Consider the following 27,851-nt stretch of genomic DNA (forward strand, 5'->3'; position numbering starts at 1 on the left):
AATCCTCACTCATAGTTCGAAAATTCAATTTGATTTGAAATGCGACTTGACTTGTACATGACTTGGCTCGAGTCAAAATGTGCGATGACTCGAGATGACTTGTGACTCGAAGGTATATAGCGACTTGATCCCGACACTGACTGATAGTAATATTATCCGTCTTCACTGCTAATTGGCCCGCAAAATAATCAAGTGAATGCACAATCGTGTATCAGATATAAGTATATTTATTCATTTCCGCGCATTCCAAATAAGTGATGAGATTCCATAGTTCCATTACAAGTCGATGCGGTGATGTCGGCGTCTGTCGAATAATGATCCTTGATTAAATATGAATATTCAGCATTCACGTACGATGTGCGCCATGGTGGACCTGGAGTCATCATTTTGATCAAGGAGGCTACTACTCTCCTTCAGGGGGAATTTATTTCAAGTCACTGCCAATTTTGACACGATTCGAGTCAACAACTTATTTGAAATATTCCAATTTCGAGACAATTTCAAGGCGCCAACTATTTTCACGTTCATTTGTTTGAGTTTGCGAATGAATGTAGATGCACTTCCAACTTATGCATATTCGCTAGACCACATCGAATTTATTATATAAAACTTGGTGCCATGCCCTTTTCTAAACTACTGAGACTATATTGTATGATTAACCGGGTATTTATTTAGAAATTCCAGAAAGTTACTCATAGGGCAACTCCATGCTAAATATTATGGGAGTAAATTTGAATGCAAGTGACCTTTGGCATATGGCGTATTTACGATAGTCAAGATTGGGTTATTACGACGAAGGACACCAACAAAGGAAAGACCACGAGAGGGCGTGAAATGTGTAAAAGACATCCGAGCTCAGGAACAATATCACTTCACTGCTATTTCCAGCGGTAATGCTAACAATATAATTAGTAGGCTGATGTGATTATTCGTTAGATCGGTAGGACATATGGTCGCTTCGACATCCTCATATCTTTTTGTTATATCGCATTGCGTCGGCTTACGTAACACATAGCACTACTCAATTATTATCCAATATAACACTGAACCTCGATTAATGCCTCTGATGGTCTTGCAACTCCTCTATGATATCTTCAAGATCCGCATCCATTTCTTCATCTTGAAACATCTCGCTCTTTGTGTCTGAGTATCGGTTAACATTCGAAATCTTTTCAATATTAAAATTAACACACCTCGATGTATTTTACCTCCACGGCGTCTGCGGCGTCTTCGACGACTGAAAACCTCGCGCCATAACGCTTCGGTTTCAATAGCGAGAAGTCCAACTATTAGAGTCAATACAAGCAGTTTGGCGTTCATCTAAAATGATGTACCAGTATATAATACGTGAATGCTTTAGCATGTTCTGATTTTTTTTTCAAGTTCGATCTTCACTGTGTCTTACTCCATTTACACATCTTAAATTGATACAGCGAACGCTATATTCCTATATTATAGATCAGTTCTTCCTCACTTTTGGTACCCCGCTTAACACGTATGTTAATCTGCAAGACTTCGCAAAACCCCAAATTTTAGCTTGGTCATAAAAACAAAAATCGATCACAATACACGACTAACTACACATCTAATATATTACTGGTGCACAAAATGAGCAGTAGTAATGATACCAATATTTCCACACAAAACGAAAACGTTATAATAAATATTCATTGAAAATCAGTGTGACTTTCGCTGCTCTATTTCAGATACCAGTTAACAAATGCGGGCTTCACCTTGCCTTCGTATTGTTCGGTCGAAACGCAACAACGTGATACCAGTTGCCTAATTACAAATTAGCTTTCAAAAATATTAGGGGAAGAATCCGCATTTCTGAAGGGCGGGGTTTCGATTTCGTACCCTCACCTCCCTCGCGTACGCCACTACACACGACGTACCGCCACAACAGTCACAATTCTAATACTGATCGGGCTATGCCTGCAACCAATGATGACCAAGACGGGTGTATCATCACAAATCATATGTATGTAATCATTTGAGTGTGTGTCTTGAAATTCTTGACCTCCGCGGAACCCCCGAGACTGGGTTATGGAGCTTCTGGTGTTCCGTGGAACAACGGTTAAGAACCGTTGTTATAGCTTGACACAAAAATACGAAATCTATTTGATGACATGCGGATTAATGATCATTAATTACAAAAATGAATGGAGCTGTAGCCACTGCAGCTAAGCGTGCGAGAGCGTGAACTTTCCGCCATTTCGGAGCTGGGTTACTACATTTTTGTTAATGCCAACCGCAACTGAGCGTATCAGTCTAGTCTGAGGAGGTACGAACGCACCCCAATATACTTATCAACCGAAGGTACGGCTCTTGAAAACTTGACCGGTGGTACTCGCTAGAGAAATACGTTTGCGTTACATACCTTTGTAACGATAGCGTACCATCGTTGTTTAGAAGTACCTAGCCATGCGTGTGATTCTGATGTAAGCCGTGCTCTTGGGTTGCTGTTGTTCATATTTAATTGGCCTATTTAGTAATTGTTTACCTTTCTACAGGCATAATTAGTAATTAAGATCAATGATGTTAGTGTAGGATTGTTGCCGGAATAAATTGGTAAGATTTGCATTGTTAGGTAGGACTCAGTAGGCTAGTATTGATTCTGTTTTTGTGTAACTTTTAGTTCACCGTATCACTTCCGTATTTCCACTGCAAAAAGAAGATTCATGCGCCTTGGCTTTAGTCAACGAATATATTGAAGGATATACAAGTGTGGATTTGGTTGTGGTACGCGTTGACTACCGGGAGCCTTGCTACGTAATTCGAGTTTGATCTTGAAGAGTCGTAATAGTGAACAATTTAGGGAACACTTTACTGAACAATCTATAGTGAACAAGATATTGTTAGTGAACAATTCACAACAATAGTGGACATTTTCAAGTCAGCCTAAGCTTGGTGAAGGTTTTGCTCTCCGAAGGAAGGTGGAGTTATACTGTAAAGATTCAAGACATCATTATTGAGCCGTAAGGAAGGAATCGAAATGCTTGATAGTGATGATCCAATTACAGAGGCTTCTGCCCGTCAGGAACCTGAAGATGCAATTCCCTCTAGTGAATTAGCGGGAACAAGTAACCAGGAAGTGTCTGAAGCAGACGTCCAAGAAGGACGCAAGAGAACTCCAACAGAAAAAGTTACTGAATATGCTATTGCTATGTGCCGAGATAAGGTCAAGTCAACACGTTTGGCTCTAACAAAGACGACCACTGAAGTGCTAAGCCTGGTATCAGGAGCCGAGCTACACATACTTAAACAAGGAAAAATAAAACTGACTGATGCTTTCAAGGAATTTTCTGATGCTCATCAGACGTATGTGACTAAGCTTATTGAGCCAGATGAGATTGAAGATGCAAATAGTAAATTTGCTCGAGCAAATGAGAGGTACAATGAAGCAGTGAACTCTATGAATGAAACTATCCATCGTGTCGAAGCAGAAGAATCAGATTCAATTTCCATGAGATCCTCCCGTTCAAGCTCGTCCAAAGGTAAACGTTCAATACGTTCTTGTAGGTCCAATGCTTCCTCAATAAAGCAACAACGTTCAGAAGCAGCTGCTGAAAGAGCTGCGTTAGATGTAGACCTACGGTATTCAGCAGCTGAAAACGAATTAAGCCAGAAGCTTGTGTTAGAAGAACAGAAAAAAGAGGAATTGGAAGCAGATAACAGACGATTACGTGCTAAACTTGATGCTTCTCAAACCAGGATTAAGCAACAGATGGAGCATTTAAAGTTGCAGAGAGAAAGGGACAAAGCTCGTGTCCGAGAACGGATCCTAGCAGATGTTGATCATGGACCTGATATAGCAATGGAGACTATGAATCCGCTTGTGGTTCCTACACCGAAGCCGACTTTGAATCCAGCATCCAGATCATTGCAAGTGACTCCTGTTCCAATCGAAATTTCAGGTACTCTATTACCATCAGTTACTAGATTGAACCCACAGTCGACACCGTTTTCTCCATCTGCTGCTTGTGCTGGGTTTGCTGAACCGTTGATTGCATCGCGTCCTGTTGCTCGCAAGGAATCTCTAGAATTTGATTCACCTGTTGAGCCGAGTAAACAGTATCAGAGATCTGTGCCGATCCTGCCATGTGAGGAACCGAAGGTATTCCGTGGTGACATATTGGAGTATCCTGTATGGAAGACTCGTTTCACAGAATTAATTGAAAGAAACGTGAAGGATCCAAGTAGACGACTGAGTTACTTGAATAAATATACTGCAGGAGAAGCAAATCAGCATATTAATACGTTTCTTGTGAATCCAACCACAGAAAGTTACAATGAAGCACAGCAAATTTTGGATGATTGGTATGGAGATCCTGATGCGATTACCAACAGTTACAGAATGAAGATACTAGAATGGCCTGTGATCTCTACGACAGATGGAGGTAAGGGACTCAGACAATTTTCAAGTTTCCTGACCAGCTGCAAGACTTTAATGACAAATTCTAAGTACTTGTCTATAAATGATGAGAAGGTCAATCAAAGCATTGTATCTAAGTTGTCTGCAGCTCAGAGGGATAATTGGTCCAGAATCATTGCAGAAGCCAAGGAATCTGCTAATGGTCATTCTTTTGTCGCTGAAGCAAATGAATGTAATCGTAATAGAATGGCTCTCTCCAGTTCTGCAACATTCTTGATGCTATGTGATCATGTCAGAAAGGAAGCAAAGGTTGCTACGCAGCCTGTTTATGGCACTGCTATCTTGAACCAGATTGTAGCAGAGAACAGGAAGATTCACGCTCCTTACAAGAAGGATTATAAAAGTGCACGTACATTCGCTACGAATTCATGCGACCAGGTCGACAGCGATGTTAAGCAAGAGAGTGCACCTAAGTTTGGAAGTGAATCCAGAAAGGAATTGAACTGTCTCTACTGTCATGGACAACATGGATTATTCAAATGTGCCAGTTTCAAAGATGCAGAGTATTCAGCAAAGATTCAGTTCCTTCGTGAGAACAGACTCTGCTTCGGGTGTTTAAAGCAGAATCATATCACAAAGTTCTGCAGACATAGACTCAGATGTGAAGTATGCAACAAGGTTCACCCGACAGTTCTCCATAGGGACAGTACCGACACAGAAGTTATGCACAGATCTACTCCAGAGTCAAGACCTGCTACAAGTAAGCAGAAGACAAGTTCCGCAAATTGTCTCATGACTGGAATAGATCGGGTTAAGTCGGCGAGAATCGTGCCGGTTTGGATTCAAGATGCGCTGCATCCAGAAAAGGAGATCAAAACGTATTGTGCTTTGGATGAACACAGTGATTGCACCTTCATCTCTGAGAAGTTGATGGACCAGTTTGATGTTGAATCACATGAGGTAAATCTTCGTATCACTACTCTTTATAACGTTACTATGGCTGCGGCTCGAAAGGTAAAATGGTTGAGAGTGAGAGGATTGGGCGGACCTTATATTGATTTACCTTCGTGTTATTCTACTGATGAGATACCCGTAAGCACTGAACAAGTAGTGTCAAGGTCTATGATCAAAGATTGCCCTAAGTACCAAGGCATAATGAGTGAATGTGTGGAATTTGATTCCAATATTGATGTTGGCATTTTGATAGGCACAGATTGCATCGAGGCTCTGAGTCCCATGGAAGTTATCACTGATAAAGAGTCCAACAGCTATGCTATTAAATCAGTGTTGGGATGGAGTATAGTTGGCCTTGTAACAAAATCATGTCCAAGCACTCTGCATTGTAATCGCATTGTGAGTCACAATGTTAACAATTCGAGTTTTGTGCCAATTCATCAGACCAAAGAATTGATTAATCCAGTGACGGTGCTGAAATGCTTTGAACAGGATTTTTCAGAAATTTCTTCAAAACCTGGCATGTCAGCAAGCCTTTCAGACAAGCCAATATCTATAGAAGACAAGAAGTTTTTGAGAATTTGTGGAAATGGAATAGCGAAGACGGCAACTGGACATTATGAGCTACCATTACCATTTCGTAATGAGCCGAAAATTCGTAACAACAAACCACTTGCCATCAAACGATTGCAGGCAGTGAAGAAAATGTCTCAAGATCCGAAGTATAAACATGACTACTGTGAGTTCATGGAGAAGATCATTAGTAAAGGTTATGCTGAGAAAGTTCAGAAAGATGATCGCGGGACTCCTGGACAGACCTGGTATTTGATTCATCATGGAGTTTACCATCCTACGAAACTGAATAAAATTCGAGTTGTGTACGATGGAAGCGCTAAGTATCAGGGAGACTGTCTGAATGATCTCTTGCTTCCAGGGCCATGTTTGACGAATTCCATAATTGGAGTCATGTTAAGATTCCGTAAAGGATTGTATTGCTTCACTGCGGACATTGAACAGATGTTTTATTCGGTTCATCTGAAACCAGAATATCGAGACTTCTTTCGCTTCCTCTGGTGGGAAAATGGAGATACGAGCAGGGATCCTGTAGAATACAGAATGACTGTACATTCATTTGGTGTCTCTTCGTCACCTGGCTGTAGTATATTTGCTCTGAAGAAGACTGCCGAGGACAATGCAGAAGAGTTTGGTGCTGATGTAGCCAAAGTGATAATATCAAGTTCATATGTGGACGATATTCTTGCCAGCTGTGATTCCATTTCGGAAAGTTTATTGTTGACGAAGTCCTGTAAAGAAGTTTGTAAAAGAGGAGGTTTTAATCTCACAAAGTTTGCTGCCAACAACATTGAGGTTTTGAGTAAGATTCCTGTTGAAGATAGATGCTCAGAGGTGAAAAATATTGATTTGGCACGTGACAGCCTACCTGTTCTAAGAACCCTGGGCGTTGAATGGTGTATTGAGTCCGACAGTTTCATGTTTCGGGTTTCAGTGAAGGAAAGACCCTTCACCAGGCGTGGATTACTTGGAACTGTTTGCAGTATTTATGATCCGTGTGGCTATTTAGCTCCTCTGGTTTTGGAAGGAAAGCTCATCCTTCAAAGTATGGTAAAAGATAAAAAGGACTGGGATGAAGCTTTGCCAGCTGATCTAAAGCCACGTTGGGAGAAATGGATCAGTGAACTGCCACTTATTTCAGAATTGAAAGTGAGAAGATGCTTCAAACCAGAAGGTTTCGGTGATATTAGGAAAGCCGAATTGCATCATTTCAGTGATGCTTCAAATAAGGCATATGGACAATGCTCATATTTGCGTCTTATTGATGACAACAACAATATCCATTGTTCCTTTGTTTTTGGAAAGTCGAGAGTGGCACCCTTGAAATTTGTGACAGTACCGCGATTGGAATTAACTGCTGCTGTGGTTTCTGTGCGTGTTGGAAAGATGTTACAAGACGAGTTGGAATATGAGCATCTGACAGAAACTTATTGGACAGACAGTTCAGTTGTTTTGGGATATATTTCGAACGAGTCTAAAAGATTCCATACTTACATTGCGAATCGTGTGGAAGAAATTCGAAGCCACAGTCAGACCAACGATTGGCTTCATGTGCCGACAAAGGATAATGTTGCTGACGATGCATCGAGAGGACTGACTGCAAAGGAACTGACGAATCAGTGCCGGTATTTGAATGGTCCAAGTTTTTTGTGGAAGTCATTACCTGCTGACTCAAAGAGCTCAAATGAATTTTCTGCGTTGAATGAAGAAGATCCAGAAGTTAGGAAAGCAACTGTTTTGACAACTAAAGGAGAAGTTGAGTTGCCAGATCTTCTTGAAAAGATGTGTTATCATTCATCGTGGCGGAAAGTTCTTCTTTTCACAGCGGTTATGAAAAGATTTATCAAGTATTGGAAAATCAAATTGGATGCCAGAAAGAGTAAGCTTTCACCCAATTATGATGAGATAAGGGCACCAGTATCAGTGCAAGAAATGAACAAAGCCAAATGTTGCGTAATCAAGTTGGTGCAGTATGATATTTTCCAAGAAGAATTGAAGGACATTGAAACGTGTGTGGATGTTGGTGATGGAATTACCGACAGGAGTGTGAAAGTAAAGAAATCTTCCTGTATGTACAAACTGCACCCGTTCGTGGATTCAGATGGATTGCTTCGTGTTGGAGGTAGATTGCTTTTGTCAAGTTTACCAGAAGGGTTGAAACACCCAGTCATACTACCGAAGAATCATCACTTGACAAAACTTATAATTCAACACTACCATGAGAATACAAAACATCAAGGACGTGGAATCACACAAAATACAATCCGAAATGCAGGATTTTGGATAATTGGAGCAACAAGAATGATTTCTCAGTGCATTTCGAATTGTTGCACCTGTTGCAGACTGCGAGGACAAGTATTGCAGCAGAAGATGGCTGATTTGTCCGCCGACAGAATCGAAGTGGAGGCACCTTTCAGTTATTGTGGTTTGGATATTTTTGGACCATGGATTATCAAGCAGGGTCGCAAAGAATTGAAAAGGTATGGTGTACTCTTTACCTGCTTGTCCAGCCGTGCTGTTCGCATAGAAGTAGCCCCCAGCTTGGAAACTGATAGCTTTTTGAATGCTTTACGTCGTTTTGTATGTCGTAATGGACCGGTACGTCAAATTCGTTGTGACAGAGGCTCTAACTTTGTTGGGGCATCCAGAGAGTTACAGCAAGCTTATAAGCTGATGAATCATGATAAAATTCAGAAGTCGCTTTTGATGGTTGAGTGTGATTATTTCCCGTTCAAATTTATTGCGCCTTCAGCATCTTATCAAGGAGGAGTATGGGAAAGACAGATTCGTAGCTGTCGAGCTGTTCTTTCGTCTTTGTTAATGAAGAATGGTCACCAGTTGGATGAAGATTCACTTCACACGTTCATGGTGGAAGCAGAAAATATTGTGAACAGCAGGCCGCTGACTGTGGAGAACTTGACAAATCCAGATGGACTTATACCTTTGTCTCCACACAATATTTTGACTATGAAGACAAAATTGGTGTTACCATCACCCGGAATGTTTGGGAAACCTGACTTGTATTTGAGGGAACGTTGGCGTCGTGTTCAGCACTTATCGAATGAATTTTGGCAAAGATGGCGGAAGGAGTATTTACAATCATTACAAGAACGTCCAAAGTGGAACTCAACCCGCCGTGATTTGAAAGTTGATGATATAGTGATCATCGTTGACGACAACAGTCCCAGAAACTGTTGGAAAATGGCTCGAGTCGACAAGGTTTACCCAAATGAAGATGGACATGTTCGCAGAGTTTTGTGTCGTGTCGCAAACTCCGCTCTTGATTCTAAGGGCAGAAGAACGAAAGATGCCTTGCTTCTAGAGCGACCGATTCAGAAGTTGATTTTACTGAAGAAGGCAGAAGAACCGGGACTATAGCCCGACGAGGAGCCTTTTTGTTTACTGTTAAACTGTTTGATTTTTGGTGCTAATGTTATTTAGAAATGCAGTCATTTCTAGGGGGGAATGTAACGATAGCGTACCATCGTTGTTTAGAAGTACCTAGCCATGCGTGTGATTCTGATGTAAGCCGTGCTCTTGGGTTGCTGTTGTTCATATTTAATTGGCATATTTAGTAATTGTTTACCTTTCTACAGGCATAATTAGTAATTAAGATCAATGATGTTAGTGTAGGATTGTTGCCGGAATAAATTGGTAAGATTTGCATTGTTAGGTAGGACTCAGTAGGCTAGTATTGATTCTGTTTTTGTGTAACTTTTAGTTCACCGTATCACTTCCGTATTTCCACTGCAAAAAGAAGATTCATGCGCCTTGGCTTTAGTCAACGAATATATTGAAGGATATACAAGTGTGGATTTGGTTGTGGTACGCGTTGACTACCGGAAGCCTTGCTACGTAATTCGAGTTTGATCTTGAAGAGTCGTAATAACCTTTGCAGTATCTTTGTAAGCACGGCAAGGAATAATTTACGAATTTGATCCTCGGGTATATATATCTATCTAGTACCCGACAGCTGCTGCGAACAGTCATCTCCATATTGTTTCGTTCCGGGCCATCAAATATCCACGTCTATTAAAATCTTTCACAGAAATACGAGTATTCGCTTAACAAGCATATGGCAGCGTCCCTTGCCAAACATCTGCACTCATTAAACGCAGAAACGCAAAAATTCTACGAACCGCGTTAGTAGAAAAAGTTGATTACGTTTGCGTTATTCATTAGCAAAATATATATTACTGATTTATCCAGTAAGTGCACGAGGATCATCATAACTGCGGGAAACTGTACTCCAGAAGTCCTACCCTCTGTCAGTTTTCTCAATTAAAAGCACCATATGATTTGGTTGAAATGAACAGATAGGAAGTAGTGAAAACGACCTTAGACAGATTATCAATCAAACCCCCAATTTGGCTTGAAGAGGAAAAGGTAACGAATGAGTCGTGCACAGCTATTTTTAATGAAGCACAGCGGCTCCCTGTTTCAACACTCACTATATATATACATATAGACTTTTCAATTAGATAAAATAAATTTCAATTAGATAAAATAAATTTCAATTAGATAAAATTAGATAAAAAAACACTCACTGTATTGAATTAACTGAAATGGGACTCGATGCCCAGGCATGCATAGAAAAATAGACAAATTGAGGTGGAAAGGCAGTATCATTTCATATGATAGATCAGCAGAGAAGCAAACATCAATCCTATGTGTCCATTATGTTTCCAGGTATTTATCGGTTTTGCAATCAATGCATGCTATAATTTTTCATCGGAGGTTGTCTAAGTACTCGTTATCGGTACTTACGTAAGTAGAAGTATTATACCGTATGTTATTATTCAATTTACAGTATAGCAGTAGAGCAAGTACAAGAAATAACAATAAGTATGCCGGTACTATACTTCAAGCGTAAGTAGAAAACAAAAAGGTCTAAACAGTGATTCTCAACCTTTTTGGCTTCGCGGATCCCTTTTGTCCGTCACGGACTATCGCGGACCCCCTCAAGTTTTAGTTCAATTTTAGCTCTATTATGGTGCAACCTTCATCTGTTTTGTGCAAACATGAACTGTGGGCTTGTGATAAACAGCAAAATAATAAATATTCTTGAAAATAACATGATGCTATTTATGTAGAAATTGGTAGCTTTTTATTATTTTAATAATTTTTCTGCTGTATTTCTTGAAGTACGTGGTCGTATCTTGAAAATCCGCGTCTTCGTTTTGATATGAACGAGGAGTGCCGGAAACCATTATCGCAAAGATAGATGGAGGCTAATGCAATATTAACGCATAACGCTTTCGAAGATACTTTTGGTGTGATCGCAACATTTATGGCACCAAAATGAGGAAACATATATTTTATGAACATATCACGCCCAGCATCTAGCGCAGCGACGGGCAACATACGGGTCGCGGGTCGGATTCGGCCCGCGGCGGCATTTTGATCGACCCGCAGAGAGTTTCTACCGTCAAAGTGAAATCCTAATCTAAAAGTATAGACAAATTTTATGCGCCAAAGAATTGATCCAGTTTTCCAACCTGAGAAAGACTGTCATGAAACGACTTGTTCTGTTCGGGTTTACATGTATATATTTACGAGGAAACATTTTCGACCATGAACAATTAAACATTAACAAGACAAGGCTGCATACCAATATAACTGGTGATATGACTGACAGGGTTGGGGTGTAATGCTTTGATAGCAACGAAACACTCCTTGTTCATCAAAAAACCAGCCTTGTCGACAGGGTATCCGAAATAAGAATGCACCAAATATGATAGCCAAGTTTTAAGAGCTGGTATATCATTATCCAATTTATGACGAATGTCAGCCGAAAATATTCGGGTTCATTTCAATATGAATATACTATTCTATAGTAGATTAAAGTTCTGTACCTCCAAGAAGCTGTTCAAATAGTGTTTATGTATGTTACAGGATATAATGGGTTTGGTGGCGAGGTTTCAATTCCAGCAATGGGACAAATTAGGGAAATGCTTCGGAAATTTTTATTTCAAGCCACTGTTCACTAATTTGATGAGACTGACAACTTCAAATCGAGAAGGTTTCGCAGACATTACGAAGTCACCCTGATTGACGTTACTATCTCCATATTTTTATTTTTTCCACAAACCCCAACAAAGCGTCTCTAAACAGCAATATGTTTCTATTAGCAGGTTATTGGAAAATTGGCAATGAAAATGAATTTCGACACTACGATAGTTCATGTCAGACGATTATGATGCTGATATGAGTCATGAGGTTTTAGCAGTTGTGGTGCGAAACTGACTCATGCTTTCTCAAATTAAAAAAAATAAAATAAAAATTAGGTTATCAACCAATCTAAAAATTTAGAGGTCTCGCGGACCCCCTGAAATTGCTTCGCGGACCCCGGTTGAGAACCGCTGGTCTAAGAGGTAGCCTATTCAGTATTCACTAGATGTGGATGATCAATTTGTGAAATTCAAATATGAATCCACGACACATACTCACAATGTCTAATTGCGATGTAAATACATAGTCACAAATTCCGAAAATATATTCAGTTACTGCCATACAGAATCCGTATCGCTCTGTTATTATGACGAAGTGATGTCAATCCATCCGAATACCGCTTCTTCATGATAATGAAAATGAACCTGAAACAAGTATGAAGTTTGTCTTCGACAACTGTTTAAGTAGAGTTGGGCGTAGTCTAAAACATTGGTTTTCAACCTATGTGACGTTTATAGTTTCTTTCTGGGTCGGAAAGGCACTGACTTCTTGTTTAAGGCGCTGACATTTAATTCATAATGAACTCTCATAATAGGCTTTGAGTTGGACTGGGCGAAGGCGCCAACCTTGGTTTTTAGTAATCCAGTCTGTGCGAAGGTGCTGGCCCTTTTACCAGCTTCCTAAGTAAGGAGGTGGGTCGTGGAGCTTCTTCATATTGGAAAATTGGTTGCGGGCATACAAAAGTTGTAAACGATTATGGTCTAAACCAGTGGTTCTCAAACGGGGGGACGCGCTTCCTTTGAGGGCGTGAAAGTATCTCAAGGGGATGGGCGTGAAGCCCCCCGAGAGAAATTAAGTCAATTGAACTAGGAATGACTCTAATATGTGATGAAACTTCCAAGTTTCAACAGCGGTAATAATCCAACTTTAACTGCGATTTTGAATGTCATAGTTGCGTCGTATCATCAATATATCGACGGTAGATTTTGACTGATACCAGACCTACCACCGATCAGAATGTTTCCCTGAATTGGGAGTAACTGGAGAATCCGTGTCGGTGTTATCTAATGTTGGTATGGTTTGCCTGTCTAGAATACGTCCAGAGCTCGCAGTTAGATGCAACGTTATTGCTCTTAGTTCTCAGAATGATGCTACATTGAGCTCCTGTAATTATGATGTTCAATTTTTCTCCACGAGACGGTCTCTATCATATTATATTGCGCATTGCTATTGAAGATGACAAACACCAGAGATTCATTTCTATGTGCATGTTACGCATTTGACTCATATAATCCGCAATGCTCAAAACAACTTTTTAATCCGCGAATATTTCACGACCATGGCCCCAAACCATATGAGAGCAACCGTCCAACCAATGCTCATGCCGTAAAGAGGCTATTTTGGAGAACCTTGTGCCGATGCTTATTTCTCAGGATTGTACCCAAGTCACAAGGTGCCGAGTCACAAGTCAGTCTAATTTTCCTAGTTTTGACTAGAGTCTAGTCCAGTGGTCGGGAACCTTTTTTGTCCGAAGAGCCATATTGGCCCTATTTTTTCCATCTCAACTCCCAAAGAGCCATACATGCCAATCAACTGTTACGTCACCATTGAATATTCATGACGTCATGGTGGCAATAATTCGAACTTACTACATGGGATTTCTCGTGTGCGTCATATTTTCTCTGTAAAATCTGGTATTTTTTGTTCGTAAATAAAGGTCGAAACGAGAGGTATAGAACAGACGGGCCAAGCCTCACCCTTGATAACGCAATTCATAAGTAGCTTAGAATTTATTATAACTGATATTAATCGAATATGACTGTCACACTGATTACGAAAATCTAAATACTTGTCGACTTATCTTATCTTATATCGCCGGTTCTGCACAAAGCTATATACTTACCGACCGAGAACGTGGATTGTATAGCTATGACGTTGTTGGTAATTCGAGTTTGTAATTGTCACATTGTTAGAATAGTTAATTTCACGACGTAGATCAGGAAGACAATGCGTATTTGAAAACTGAGTTTTGAAATGGGCGGCGCGTGTCTGCTATGCTCTTTGATTAATCAACGTGTCGCACGATTCAAGATTTCGAGTCGGGTACATAAAATTCGTGAGTGATATCGGCCGCCATCGTGACAGTAACTTAAATTTGATGATTTTGAAAAGAGGGGGTCCGAGCCCCTAAATCAGAAGACGACATTGTCTTTACCTCTCGAAGACATGTTTATACTGTCACGAGAATAATTATTTTGACCGTGATGGAAATTTACCAACAAGTCGTTGCAACATTGATCAATTCAATACAAAAATAAATATTTGGCAAAGAGCCATGTCTTATACGCAAAAGAGCCATATATGGCTCGCGAGCCATAGGTTCCCGACCACTGGTCTAGTCGAATCATTTCCAATTCACCACAGAGACAAGTCGAAGTCCGAGTCGGCGTGCAGAGGGTCGAGCCCAAGTCATCCTTTTCGCTGTTCAGTTTTTTAGAGTAAAAGTCTTGTTAAACGCACTTTATACAACTCTGCTTTCCGTATTTTGAGAAGTGACTCGAGTCAAGTCGAGTCAGCAAAAAATTGCGACTCGAGTCAATTCTTACCGTTTGCAAACTCAGGTCCAAGTAGAAGAAATGCTGTAAGTCGCTACTCAGTTTTTGTCCTAGTAGCGATTTTCCAGTCATATCACAACTACTGCCAGTCGAAGTAGAAAACTTTCGATTCCAACATTACTCGAGCAAGAATATATAAGAAGTATAAGATGATGAGTAGTTGCAGAGTTTGGCTAGTCAGTATCTCTCGGCATCTTCAAAAATGCGAGATGCGTCTTCGCGATTTGATCTGCTTGTTACGCGAAAGTCGTATATATCCTGCGGCGCCCAATTTAATTTTACAATCGACCTATATTCCATCACCCCTCAGCCAAACCATATTGGTTAGCAGCAGCCGTTTCTCGGTTGATTTATAATTTATATACTCGAAGCCTACAGGTCACCGATGCATATTTCCTGACATAATTACAGAGTATCGGCAAAATATTGGACGACGAAGATATATTTCTCGAGTGATTACTGATTATTCATGGGATTTTCAAGATCTAACCTTTGGTTAGAAATATTCAAGCATTGTTTATATAGTTTGTAATAATCATGATACATGATGGTACATTGTCAATATTTTTAAACATTGCATGAAGAACAAACATTCCTTGGATACTTTTGTCGGGAAAAATAAGTTTCGAACTGATGCAGATTTCAAATGAATGGTTTTTGTCGACAGAATGTAAAGACTTTTTGACGGCGCTGTAATACAGTGGTTCTCAACACGTTCGATCTCACGGCACCTTCTCAAGGGGACAATTGGTTGGCGGCACTAGGGATGGTGTGAACGTGAGGTTCAGGTTCACGTTTGCGTTTTGTGTGTGGACTTTGGATATTTAGAGGTTCACGTTCACAAACGAACCTTGCTAGGTTGTGCAATTTGAACCTTTCTCACATATTGCAATTCTTCACGTCATTATAGCTTTTAATTCAAATTATTTGCATTTCTACTTCGGACAACTTTTTGCGTGACAATGGCAGCATAAAAAAATCAACACTAAATTAGCATGCACCTTGACAATCTAAAAAATTTTACATGCTTTGTTAAAAAAGTTTGCTGGAAATATTCAGCTTTCCGTTTGTGAATATTTAGTGACTGTCTGCTGCGAGCTTGACCCGCTATCACACAACATCAAGAACATCGTTGTCCAATGTGGAAAACCTAGAATGCGTACGGGATCCATCTTGATTTGATATGTTTATTGTATCATGAAAACCAAAGACGTGAGATTGGGGTGTTGGCTAACTTGTTTATGGGTTAATGTCGGTAGCAAGTATAGAAACCCGTTTCACACTTTGCTCAATATAAATGTAGCAATATTCAGATGCCGAACACGTTATCCGGACTCGGCCTAAATCTTTGACACGTAAGCGTATTTCCTGTTGCAAGTCCTCGTCGAAATTGTTGACAAAGAGACCGATTGATTCCTGGCAGTAGCAAGTTCCGTAGCATCGGAGGTTTATCTGAGATTCTGTTCCCCTACTTCGCTATGTTCACAGAGTCTTTACAATATTAAGCCCAGAGAAATACCCGTTCAATGACCAATCAAAGGAGGAGAATGGAAAGAACGAGCCTAAAAGGAGGCCTAAAAAGAAAGATGAAGATGGAACAAGTGCCTCAGGCTGGGATGCCACATTGAGTGAGAAGCCTTACGCTGTTGTTTCGACATCATCCTGTATATTCATTGCATCGACGTTGTACATTGAGTGTATTGAGCGGGTAAATATAATATAACTATCGATCCTGCCACACTCATAATTTGGATTCCTTAGTTTTGTTATATGTCGTCCTCGTTTACCGCATTCTGTCGCGGCACACCTGAGCAGTCAAATCGGCACACCGGGTAATAACCACTGCCGTAATATAATCTATCAATGTAAATCGTAGTGCCATTGAAAGGATAACATGCACTCATACGAATCCATATGCTTGTTAGGAGGAAGACGCCTATTTCCCGTAACGTTTTAATGTTAAACTACGTGAAACCGAACCATCTGTAAGCGATCGTTGGCAGCAGCTGTTTCTCATTCGACCCATATGCTCGCAGGTCAAGCATGGCTATGCCTATGCATTGCATATATTTGCCATAATTGCAACCTCGGCAATGCATAGGACAGCAAAAATACATTTCGAAAGCTATTATAAATCGTGTTTTGAATAATATGGCCGTTGATCAAATAATGTTCCTTTATTGTTTACACTTTACATGGTTAGTGGTGTTTTACTCCCTTCTGATATCCGTCATTATTCCATACGACATCCTCTTTTCGGTTACGTAGTGCAAAAGACCGTCAGGCGGTAAGCGCAACATCTTTCTGTTTAATAAACAACAACAACAACAACAACATGGTTTGTAATGACAAAAATCGCAATAATCCGACCGTGTGCTTCAGACGTGGTTCAGGGGAGGCAAGTGAAGTAGTGTATCACATGTCTCCAATATAAGTATAAAAACATAATGAATCTCTTCAATCCTTATTGGACTAATTTCGAGCAATGTTACACGCTAAATTATATAATTTGGACATTTCTCGTTCCTAAAAATATCTTGCGAAAGGAGAAGTGAGTCACAGACGAACTAAGCCTGGCCGGTGATAGAGCAATTCCTCGTGAACAGATCAGAATTTATATTTTTAATCTAATGATATTGTCGCACTGAATCCGACAATCCGAATATTAATAATGCCAGAGCAACAGTAGCCTTTCAAATCAACAAGAAATGTAAAATTAGGAATTGTTGCGGACAACAGTGGCTCTCAAACTGGGGTCCGCGAGACAATTCTTTGGGGCCGCGAAGCAAATTCCAGCAACTTCAAATGAACCAGAAGAAACAATTTTTGTAATATACAAAATTTTAGGCTACTTAATTTTCCATGTCTTACTCGAACGTGGCCCAAAATTATTTCAGTATTCAACATAAGAAGAATATTTTTGTACACAAACGAGTTACTATCTTGAAATTTTAATTGCGCTTGCCGCGATTTAGTGTCACAATATGTCTTGACTTTATTGTTCGTTTGTAAGACTACCCACTCTCGAACAAAATACCAATATAATTTTGCAGAAATAACTGTGTTTGCAATTATGAGAGTATCGCTTGAGGCCGTTCCGATGCTTTAGTGTAGGGGTGTTCAAACTGCGGGCGCACCATCGGGATTTCGGCGCTGATCATTTCCTCGCCAGGATTCACCAAGACGTATGAAGGTTTGGCCGACGTGTGACCCCAGGAAGTTCTCCATCGAAAACATGGCCATGGCCCAAATAGATACGTCCATGCGCGAAAATATCTTTCATGGAATAGTTCATTCATTGCAATGTAAGCCCCGCGCTATACAAACGCGTGTAGAATGTTGAAATGCGAAATTAAAAGGAATTTTTTCTTTAGTTTGGTCGCGGCACGTTTGATCGACTCCGATATGTTTCGAACATGGTAAAGAGGCCATTGATTAAAAACAATCATAGTGACAATCATTAGGTTTACCTGAGTTCACGAAATAATAACATGCTTCAACGAAATAATTATTTACAATGGGCGCCTAAATCTAACGTGCGTAAAAAAGCCAAGACTAGTGTTAACTGTGAAGCATGAACATTGAACAATTGAACACCGCTCATTATTCGCCCTAAACTTGTTGAAACCTTAGTTCTTCCGGTAAATCTGATCACGTGTGGCGAGAGACGATCAAACATTTATGCAATAGCACTGTAATATTGAATAAATTGATTCGTTATAACTGTCAAAACCATTAACATTATTATTGTACACTGATATTTCGTAACACTGTTGATGCTTTCCAAGCCTACAGATAAAAAATACAAAGCCTACGTCAGAGGTCTCAAACTCAAATGTGCTCGCGGGCCAATTCCTACTTTCTGATGGCGCCGCGGGCCGCAGCACTAATAATAGGGGAATTCAATGTATTTCAAAGTAGGCCTTATTTCCAGACTTCGAGCATAGGCGTACTCCTGATAACTAGGCTATATTGATCATGTCGTTACCGAAGTCAAATAGAATCAACGTTTGATTTTACCTTCGAATATTGGAACGGATCAATAACAACTTGAACATAATGGGAACGGTGCCATAGCAATAGAAATGTGCAATCGCCGAAGAATCCATTGGTGTTACGGCTGTGAAGCGTAGGCTACGACTAGTTAATACTCGCCACATTAAATTGGCGATAATGACATATATAAAGATACCCAAGATGACATGGGATGTATCTAGGCTTACCATACGTCCTCTTTTAAGAGGATTTGTCCTCTTTTTTGACTTTTTTAAAAGTGTCCTCGGAGGACGCCCTTTTGTCCTCTTTTTTGAGATTTTGTCCTCTTTTTTGAAAATTTAGGTCAGATTTAGAGGAAATTGCGAGTGATATGCCGCAAATTAGCGCAGAAGTGAAGCTCCGGCAGGTATTTCGGAGGGAAAAGCGGTGATTTCAGCTCTGAGCGAAATTAAGACCTTTTTTTTTTTTTTTTTTAGTCATGAAGTGGGAGAAATTTACCGGTTTTTGAGAATTCTTCTCCAGTTTTGCATGTCTGAAATTTCTGAAAAAGTGTCCTCTTTTTTCATTTCCGAAATATGGTGAGCCTAGATGTATCCAACTATACATCAAAGGGGTAACACAATGCCAATTGCGGTTGTCATACCTACCTGCCTCGATAGCTGAATAAGCTACGCAACGCAAGCTACGACCTTCTCATATTTTACCATTTCTCATACCAGTTTGATAGTTTGTTCGTAGTGTCCTATATGGTGTGGACACAAGAAAATCTCACGGCCCAGTGAAGTTGGTCCACGTCAAACTTTCCATTTGGTCAAAGGCAATTTGACGGTAATTTTTGACTGGCTTGTCCAGCATTACATTTGAAAAAACGGGTATCAATGGAAAGCTATCACGATACTGATTGCGAAAATATAAATTTTATTCTGTTCGTGGCCCTTGAACTCCCCCCAAATAAGCCTCGAATGTTGCATTGTAAGTGAGTTTGGTATTGGTACGCAACCATGCCGTCTGAGCAGCTCAGGAGCAAATGCGCACGAGAGTGAGATTGTGAATGCTTAATCGCTTGCGCAACAATGGCCAATACGCTTGCAGCTTGCGGTGCTCCTCACCTGCTCCCAGATATCATTGTTCCGTCACAATACCAAACTCACTAACAATGCAACATTCGAAGCTTATTTTGGGGAGCTCCAGGACCACGAGCAGAATAAATTTATATTTTCGCAATCAGTACCGCGGTAGCTTTCGATTTACACCCGTTTTATCAAATTTCATGCTCGGCAAGCCGGTCAAAAACTACCGTCAAATTGCCTTCGACCAAATGGAAAGTGTGACGTACACCAATTTCACTGAGCCGTCAGATTTGCTTGTGTCCACACCATATAGGACACCATGGTTTGTTGCGCGCGTGGTTGTACCAAGTCACAGTATTCCGAGTCACAAAAGTCCTTCTCTGATTGTAACGTTTGACGCGACGAGTACGAGTAATTCTACAAAAGGTCGCGCCCAAGTCCAAATCACAATTTTCGGTCACGAATCATCAACGGGTCATGTTTTACGATCATAAACAAGTAATGTCACGTAATAGTTGATCTTCCACTGCGTGGTAACTTTTGAAAGTGATGTATTACTGAAGTTTGATGAGTAGTTTCAGGCTTCTGAAGTAGTTTTACAGCGAATTTAAAGCTCTCATAGTTAAAAAAAAATTGGAGGTAAATATTGTCGAATACTGCGAAATCCAAAATGCCGTCACGGGCCTGACAAAATGGTCTCGCGGGCCGCGTGTTTGAGACCTCTGGCCTACGTCTTTGCCGTTATCTATTTCTGCTCGTTCGTGAATGGTTTAAGACCGTTTGTGAATCGGATGTATAAAGTATGGTGGTGTAATTGACGTTAAATGTAAGAGTGTCTGAAGACTAGGTCCCCAGAGGTTATGTCGGTCACCCTATAACAGCGTTTCCGGTAGGAGAATGTGAATTAGAACATGTTGATTGTGATTAGGGTTGCATTTTGAACAAACGGTGTTTTAAAACACTTCGTTTAAAACATGTTTGAAACAGTGTTTTAAACAAAAGCCTTTTTCATAAAAAAATTGTGTGTTTTTTAAGTTGTAAAATTATGCCATTATTGTGTAAATACTTTCCAAAATCATATTGTATGAGCCTACCGACAATTTCCACCCTATATAGCCGACGTATATCGATATGGGATGGTTGGAACCCTCAAAACAATCTATTCTACATTAATAGTACAGATATTTCGGCACTATATTTACCCTATATTTTCAATTGCCAATGTCAATGCGCTATATTACGTCACAATTAAATATTCGTGACGTCATGGCTTAAAAAAGCATGTTTTTAATTAGGACCATGTTTTAAACATGTTCGTTTTTTATTGCTTTTTGTTTTAAATGCAACCCTAATTGTGATTAACAATATTAGGATCATGTTGTGAAAAACCCAAAAAAAATAACAATAGCCGTCACATTGCCGCCATAGAATCCAACGTGTTGTTTTGCGTCGGTTTTTCGAAAAGTTTGAGGACCGCTGACGTACAATATCAGCGTAGTGAAATATTGCAAGTTTAGGCACGAATTAACTTGCCTTGTCGATGATGACCTGACAATCCGACACTCACAATGCCGTAAAACATGACGTTAACGACAATTGACTTCCCTAACCGGCAATGTCGTATGAAGCGTGGTGCAGAGCAAATACCTTCCCTTACTGACGTAGTTGTTCTGTATGTAGACTGTAGAAGCAATCAACAACGACGGAATGGCTACATGTATTTTGCATGCCTACTTTAAATTGTAAGTGTATACCGTAATACCTTCTCAAGAAGCCTGCGGGTGAGGAATGCTCAGGGGATATGACATAGGTCATAGGGTTACCGTATTTTGAGAACTTTAGTACAATTTTCAAATAATTTAATTGCAATAATACCGGAGAAGAAATCGGGCGATTTGGTAATTATTTCGAGTAAAAGTGTGTTAGGGTATAGCTAAAAAAGGTAACTTTTCCGACTCGTCTCCCGAAATACCCGTTTCTTCCTAAAAATACATGGGTCAACTAAAAACATATGTCATTTGTTTCGATCTCGCTTCCGGAATACCCGTCCGGACTTATTTTACGTTTCTGTTTTTATAAAACCTTGTCGTTCAGTACGTCGCCGTTCAATTTTTCTGGAAAGAGGAAAATTTCGAAGACAGAGGACATTTGGGCGTCCTCCGACGACACTTTTGATTTCTTGAAAAAGGAGTACAAATCCTCTTAAGAGATCAGGAATATGGTAACCTCATATGACATAACAATTAGCCACCTGAATACGCAACACTTTCTGGTGTATATATTTGTAAATCTGACTCTATAGTGGCCAGTGCCTCGCTGCCAATAAAGCTCACCGCCCGTCGCTGTGTAAATTGACCAGAAACCCAGCTCATGTCCAAAAATTCTATTTATCAATTCTCAGCCTACCGTGACATTAGGTACGTCAGACGAACATCCCAACGCTTGCAAGACATAATGAACATCAAGCAACACGTTTCCATTATCACCAAATCTCCGCAGCTGACGCCAACCATAAGAAGGCCGCCGAGATCTTGTAAGAGCATTTTCCGTTTCGTTGCGCCAACGAATATGACGAAGCCGCGGCTAACTCTTGAGCGACAGAAGAAAACTAATACCAATCATCATTTGCTGTGATACTGATTCCTGGAATATATAATTTTTTCTTTCAATGTCACATGAACTTCCCTAAAATGACTCTTAATAATAAAAATTTACATTGTCACAGAAAAATAAATTCTACAGAACACAGCGTCTGTTGTCTCCGTTAGGGAACAATTGTTATAATACACTAGCGGAGAAACAATCAGCTGTTGTTGTTGTTTGTGGTATTCGTGGTATTTGTCGAATACTATGGTTATTTACACCAGGCCTATGTTCCTTATTTTTGATTCCGCAACTGCCGACTTGTAGCACGGCCCACTTCTAGAATTTTCGTAGGACACCGCTTACGCGGATGATATGGCGAGGAGAAGCCTAGATAAACCTCCAACACTTAGATAGGAATTCTGGAGTCGACCTACCAATATTATCTGTCTTCATGCTAATTGACCCTCAAAGTTACCACGTAACCACATTAACGCGTAGGCTATCATCAGGTATATATATATTTATTTCCGTGCATTCAGAATAAGGGATGAGATTCCATAGATCCATTCCAAGTCGATGCGTTGGTGTCGGAGTCTGTCGAATAATGATACTTGATTAAATGTGGACATTCCACTGTCACCTACGAGTTGCGCCATGGCGGACCTGAAGTATTCATCGGACGGAGTCACTACTGTGTCTTAGAACTGCATTCATTTCGAGTCGCAGTCGACTTTTACACGATTCAAGTCAATAAGTGATTTCCAATATTGCAATTGCGAGACAAATTTCAAGTCGCCAACTACTTTCACGTTCATTGGTTTGATGAGTTCACGGACAAATGTAGATGTACATGCAACTTTATGCATATTCGCTTGACCACGTCGAATTTATAATTTAAAACTGCGTGTAAAGCCCCTCTAAACTACTGAGACTACATTTTATGATTTGTGTGCTATATATTTAAGTTTTCGAGAATGTTACTCATAGGGCAACTCCATGCTTAATATTATAGGACAGGAATATCGAGATATCTAGATATCCCAGTTATGGGAGTATAATTAAATGCAAGCGACCTTTGGCATCTGGCGTCTTTGAAATAATCAATAGCAGGACAGAACGAAGAAGGACTCATACAAAGCAGGGCTTCGGAGCAGCCGTAAATTTGCATTGCTCCAGCTCCGGCTCCGGAGCTTTCTTCTATCATACATTAGCTCCGGCTCCAGCTCCGGAGCTGCATTATTACCACTGCTCCGGCTCCAGCTCCGGCTCCGGCTCTGAAAACTATCGAAGGTGTCCACCGGCGGACTGCGGCCTGCGGACCATATGTGGCCCGCGAGAAGGCTTTGAGTAGCCCGCGAGATAATTTCCCATTATATTATCGAAATTCTGTAATATTATCGAAATTGAATTGCTCATATTGTGAACTTGCTAGGCCAACCAAAAATATGATTAGTCTGGCCGCAACACTTGGGATGTTGATGACTGGGCTAAAATATCAGTTTCGACGCATTGACAGATCCAGGGTACAGTCACATTTTTAATAAATCGTCGTACATTACAATAAACTAAAAAAGTAGAAACATTTTCCATCACGCTTCGCGTGTTTAATTGTCACACGATTTCTTTCTCTGTAGCCTACCCCCACCTAAAAATGAAAAAACGCCCGATTTAGCCGATTGAGTCTAACTACATTCGCAATTACGAGAGAAAGTATTTTCGCGTTTGCGCTAGCAGAAAAGATTGTCGACGATGAAATGTAGGCACAAAATGATTGCCGTATATTAGCGGAAATCTTCAATATCGATATGTCCAGATGCCGAATAGTTCTGTACTTGCAGACTGAGCCCAGCGGGCGGTATACAGTCGACACGCAATATACCCATTACCCAAGTAATAATAATATTAACTTAGAACATTTTACGCGCCTGGCGCGGCTAGTATGCAGCGCCCTCGTTCGTCAATTTCATGTGGCCCTTTAGTCGAAAAGGTTAGCCAGCCCTGGTCTATATAGATTACTAATTTACCCGTACTTTAGTTATCTATGGTAATCTAGAGTCTGTCAGCCGTCAGTAACATCGGATGCAGCAACGAAGACATAGGTGCCGCTGCCGCCGTGCTGGCTTGTGACGACATAATGAATACTTGTCAAATGTCGATAACATCATAGTTGCACTATGGAACGCACTTTACTCCGTGCCACAGCATTAAAATTCTGATGCGGCGTTTTAACACTGGCACTGTACTCATTAACATTAAGCCATACAGCTCGATTCAATCTTTAAATGTGCGATTATTATTCAACTGTAACTGTAGTAAGAGCAAAATGGGCGGCTATACCGACGTGATCAATAGAAATTCGATTTGTACCAAATGGCCAATGGTTTGACGTTCGATATTGGTGCACTCGTTACCAGTCCGTCCGGTGTCGATCAAGTTTATCGGAATAATATTTTCCCGTTGAAACGAATCGAATAATCGAAATAAACACTGTGCCATGCACATTGCGCCATGCCCATAACGAATTAAACTATGCAGTATGCACATTGCACATTTACAAGTTTACGAAACAGATGATTACAAATTGGAAATCGCGTATCAAATCAGTATAGTTTGTCTCCAACATAGAATACCATGGGGTTTTGGGCTACTCTTCTGACATCCCCTATGTAAGCTCGGAAATCCTTACTGGAGTGAATGACAATGATGCGCAGTAATGAATTGCAATTAGCATGCATAATTGCATACTCGCAACAACACTGTCCACTTTCGCGGCCCGACTAAAGACCTATCACGAAAAAACGAGTATTTGCTTATCCGATTCATAGCCACGATGAGATGGAATTTCTCGGCTCGCGCTCGTCATATCGACATGTGCAACGAAATCACGTTTTTATCATCGCTCCCATTTCGCGTAATACATAGTGATCATTATTTTCGAACCGTATACAATTGGCCAACAAGGTTGTGCTGATGATAAAATTGCGGGTATGCCGAATACCCACAATATTCACAGGCATATTTCGCATACCGAGGTTCGGCACTCATGTATGAAAATTGAACATTGAACATACGACTGCTCTGCTGTTAAATCCCCAGGAACATGGTTAGTCGGAGAAGGTGGCGCCAAAGAGGAAAAGATTCTTAATTTCGCGACGGCCTGTTGTTGAATTATGTGAACTCAGCAGATATCGTTGTTGCATATATAATGGCATCTTATGAAATACGTCGGAGCCGGAGCTGCCCCTCAAATATCTGGCTCCGGCTCCGGCTCCGGCTCCGGCTCCGGCTCCGGCTCCGGCTCCGGCTGAGGCGGAATTTTATGTAGAGCTCCGGCTCCGGCTCCAGCTCCGGTAAAAATGCCCGGCTCCGGGGCTCCGGCTCCGGGCTCCGGCTCCGGCTCCAAAGCCCTGATACAAAGGAAAGGAAATGAGAGGGCAGGAAATGTGTAAAAGAACGCAGAGCTCACTGAACCCTATCAATTTCACTGCTAAGCACTGCGGTAATACCAACGATATAATCATTAGGCTGACGTGATTATTCGTTAGATTGGTAGGGAACATGGTCGCTTTGACATCTTCATATCTGTTTGTTATATCACATTGCATCGCTTTACGTAAAGCATTGTGATACTCAATTACTATTCAATATTAGACCGAACCTCGGTTAATACTGCTGATAGTCTTGCAACCCATCTACGATATCTTCTAGATCAGTTGTTCTTAACTTTTTTCATATCTTTACCCCCAAGAAGAAAATGACGGGAGGCAATTACCCCTTTTCAAAAAATGACAAATTATAGCTTGCACTCAATTAATTGTAAAACAGCACAAATATGACGTCATAATGTACGCTGAAATGCGTGTTAAAATGATGAAGTCAATAGGATCCGGCGGTTGCTGTTTTCGTCTTATCCAGTGGTCAAATCTATACAAAGGGTAGGATCATGGACAGCATCTGATGTAATTGTCAATCGCAAACTTATTTCGTTCTGATGGATACCATTGCAGAAAATCCTACTTCACAACAATAGGTTGAAGGAAATTCAATTAGAAAGTTCAATGCCATCTTGAAAAAGATTGGTTATTCATTTTGAAGCCGAACCCAAAAGGCATTTTGATGATTTCAGACTAGACTAGACCACTACACTTTTCAATACTAACCACTATGTTTATACGATATCGCATTATAGGTGTATAAGGTAAATTTAGACGCCACTTGTCTTTCAATTTGCCAGCATGCCCAAAAATATATGATCCGTACTACTGCAAAATAAATTGGACTTACCAAGCATTGGACTAAATTACATTCGGCCCTGTCATTCATAATCACTAATGGTTACTATGATATCACAGCAGGGATGGTGTGTTAATGTGAAAGGAAATATATACATACAAGCTTGCAAAAATATGGGTTAGCCTACATTGATATTTACGTTTCAAAATACTTCAGTGCACCGTAAGTATATAAAAAACATCTATTCGAATTACCCCCCAAGAATTGTTAATTATCCCTTTGGGGGTAATTACCGCCAGGTTAATAACCACTGTTCTAGATCAACATCCATTCCTGCGTCTTGAAACATCTCGCTCTTTGTGTCTGAATATTGGATAACATTCGAAAACTTTTGATTCATTATTGACGCACCTTAATGCAGGTGTTTTTCTGCGTAGCTTTAACCGTATACATGCCTATAACTAAGAGACATGACATTACAATATCTTACCACCACGGCGTCTGCGGCGCAGCTTCTGTTTAATATAGCGCCACAGCGCGTCGGTTTCCAAAACGAGAAGTCCAACTAGCAAAGTCAATACAAGCAATTTGGCGTTCATCTGAATCGATGAACCCGTATATATATGACATGAATGCTTCAACATTAGCTGATTTTAAGAAAGTTCGGCCTTGTCAGCGTCTTTCCCCATTTGCATAATGTAAATTGAGATTTCAAACGTTCTGATCCTATTTTAGAGATTGACACAAGAATGCGAAACATGTTTTGTGACATGCGGACTAATAATCACAAATTACAAAAATTACTGGAGCTGTAGCCCCTGTAGCTGAGCGTAAAAGGGCGTGAACTTTCCGCCATTTCGGTGCCCGGTTTCTGTATTTTCTTTCGGGCCAACCACAACGCTCAGCGTAATGCTCTATTTTGAGGATGTACGTGCGCACCCCCAATATAATTATCAACCGAAAGTACGGTTCTTGAAGACTTGGCCGGTTGTAACTGCTAAGGAAATATGTTCATATTACCTACCTTTGCTGTGTATTCGTTACTAAGGCAAGGAATATAGTTATGAATTGGATCTTCGGGTATATATATATATATCTTGTACCCGACAGCTGCTGCGAACAGTCATCTCCATATTGTTTCGTTCCGGGCCATTAAATGTCCACGTCTAGTGAAGTTTTTCACAAAAATATGAGTCTTCTCTGAACAAGCATATGGCATCGTGCCTTGTCCAAACGTCTGCACTCATTAAACGCAACGAAAATTCTACGAACCGGGCT

At 40.5% G+C, this 27,851-nt stretch overlaps 2 protein-coding genes and 2 long non-coding RNA genes across 4 annotated transcripts; 2 read left to right on the top strand and 2 right to left on the bottom strand.

Moving 5' to 3' along the window:
• Positions 1–209: 209 nt before the first annotated feature.
• LOC145437084 (uncharacterized) lies at positions 210–27,650 on the bottom strand. The gene is made up of 4 exons (XR_013914570.1): positions 27,598–27,650; positions 27,064–27,172; positions 1,050–1,143; positions 210–304 (listed from the first exon to the last, which is right to left on the bottom strand). It is a non-coding gene; the product is annotated as an uncharacterized LOC145437084 (long non-coding RNA).
• LOC145437948 (uncharacterized) lies at positions 2,399–6,029 on the top strand. Its single transcript, XM_080315318.1, has 3 exons — positions 2,399–2,571; positions 2,639–5,853; positions 6,023–6,029. Exons 2-3 carry the CDS (start codon positions 2,996–2,998, stop codon positions 6,027–6,029), a joined length of 2,865 nt encoding a protein of 954 aa, XP_080171444.1. The 5' UTR covers positions 2,399–2,571; positions 2,639–2,995.
• Positions 6,034–9,710, top strand: LOC145437081 (uncharacterized). Its single transcript, XM_080314257.1, has 2 exons — positions 6,034–9,556; positions 9,624–9,710. The coding sequence occupies exon 1, from the start codon at positions 6,035–6,037 to the stop codon at positions 9,278–9,280; it is 3,246 nt and encodes a 1,081-aa protein (XP_080170383.1). The 5' UTR covers position 6,034; the 3' UTR covers positions 9,281–9,556; positions 9,624–9,710.
• Positions 22,841–26,054, bottom strand: LOC145437085 (uncharacterized). The gene is made up of 2 exons (XR_013914571.1): positions 25,999–26,054; positions 22,841–22,934 (listed from the first exon to the last, which is right to left on the bottom strand). It is a non-coding gene; the product is annotated as an uncharacterized LOC145437085 (long non-coding RNA).
• Positions 27,651–27,851: the final 201 nt, after the last annotated feature.

This window comes from Botryllus schlosseri, chromosome 4, assembly GCF_051294905.1.
Source record: "Botryllus schlosseri isolate E-star chromosome 4, Bs_hap1, whole genome shotgun sequence".
Lineage (NCBI taxonomy): Eukaryota > Metazoa > Chordata > Ascidiacea > Stolidobranchia > Styelidae > Botryllus > Botryllus schlosseri.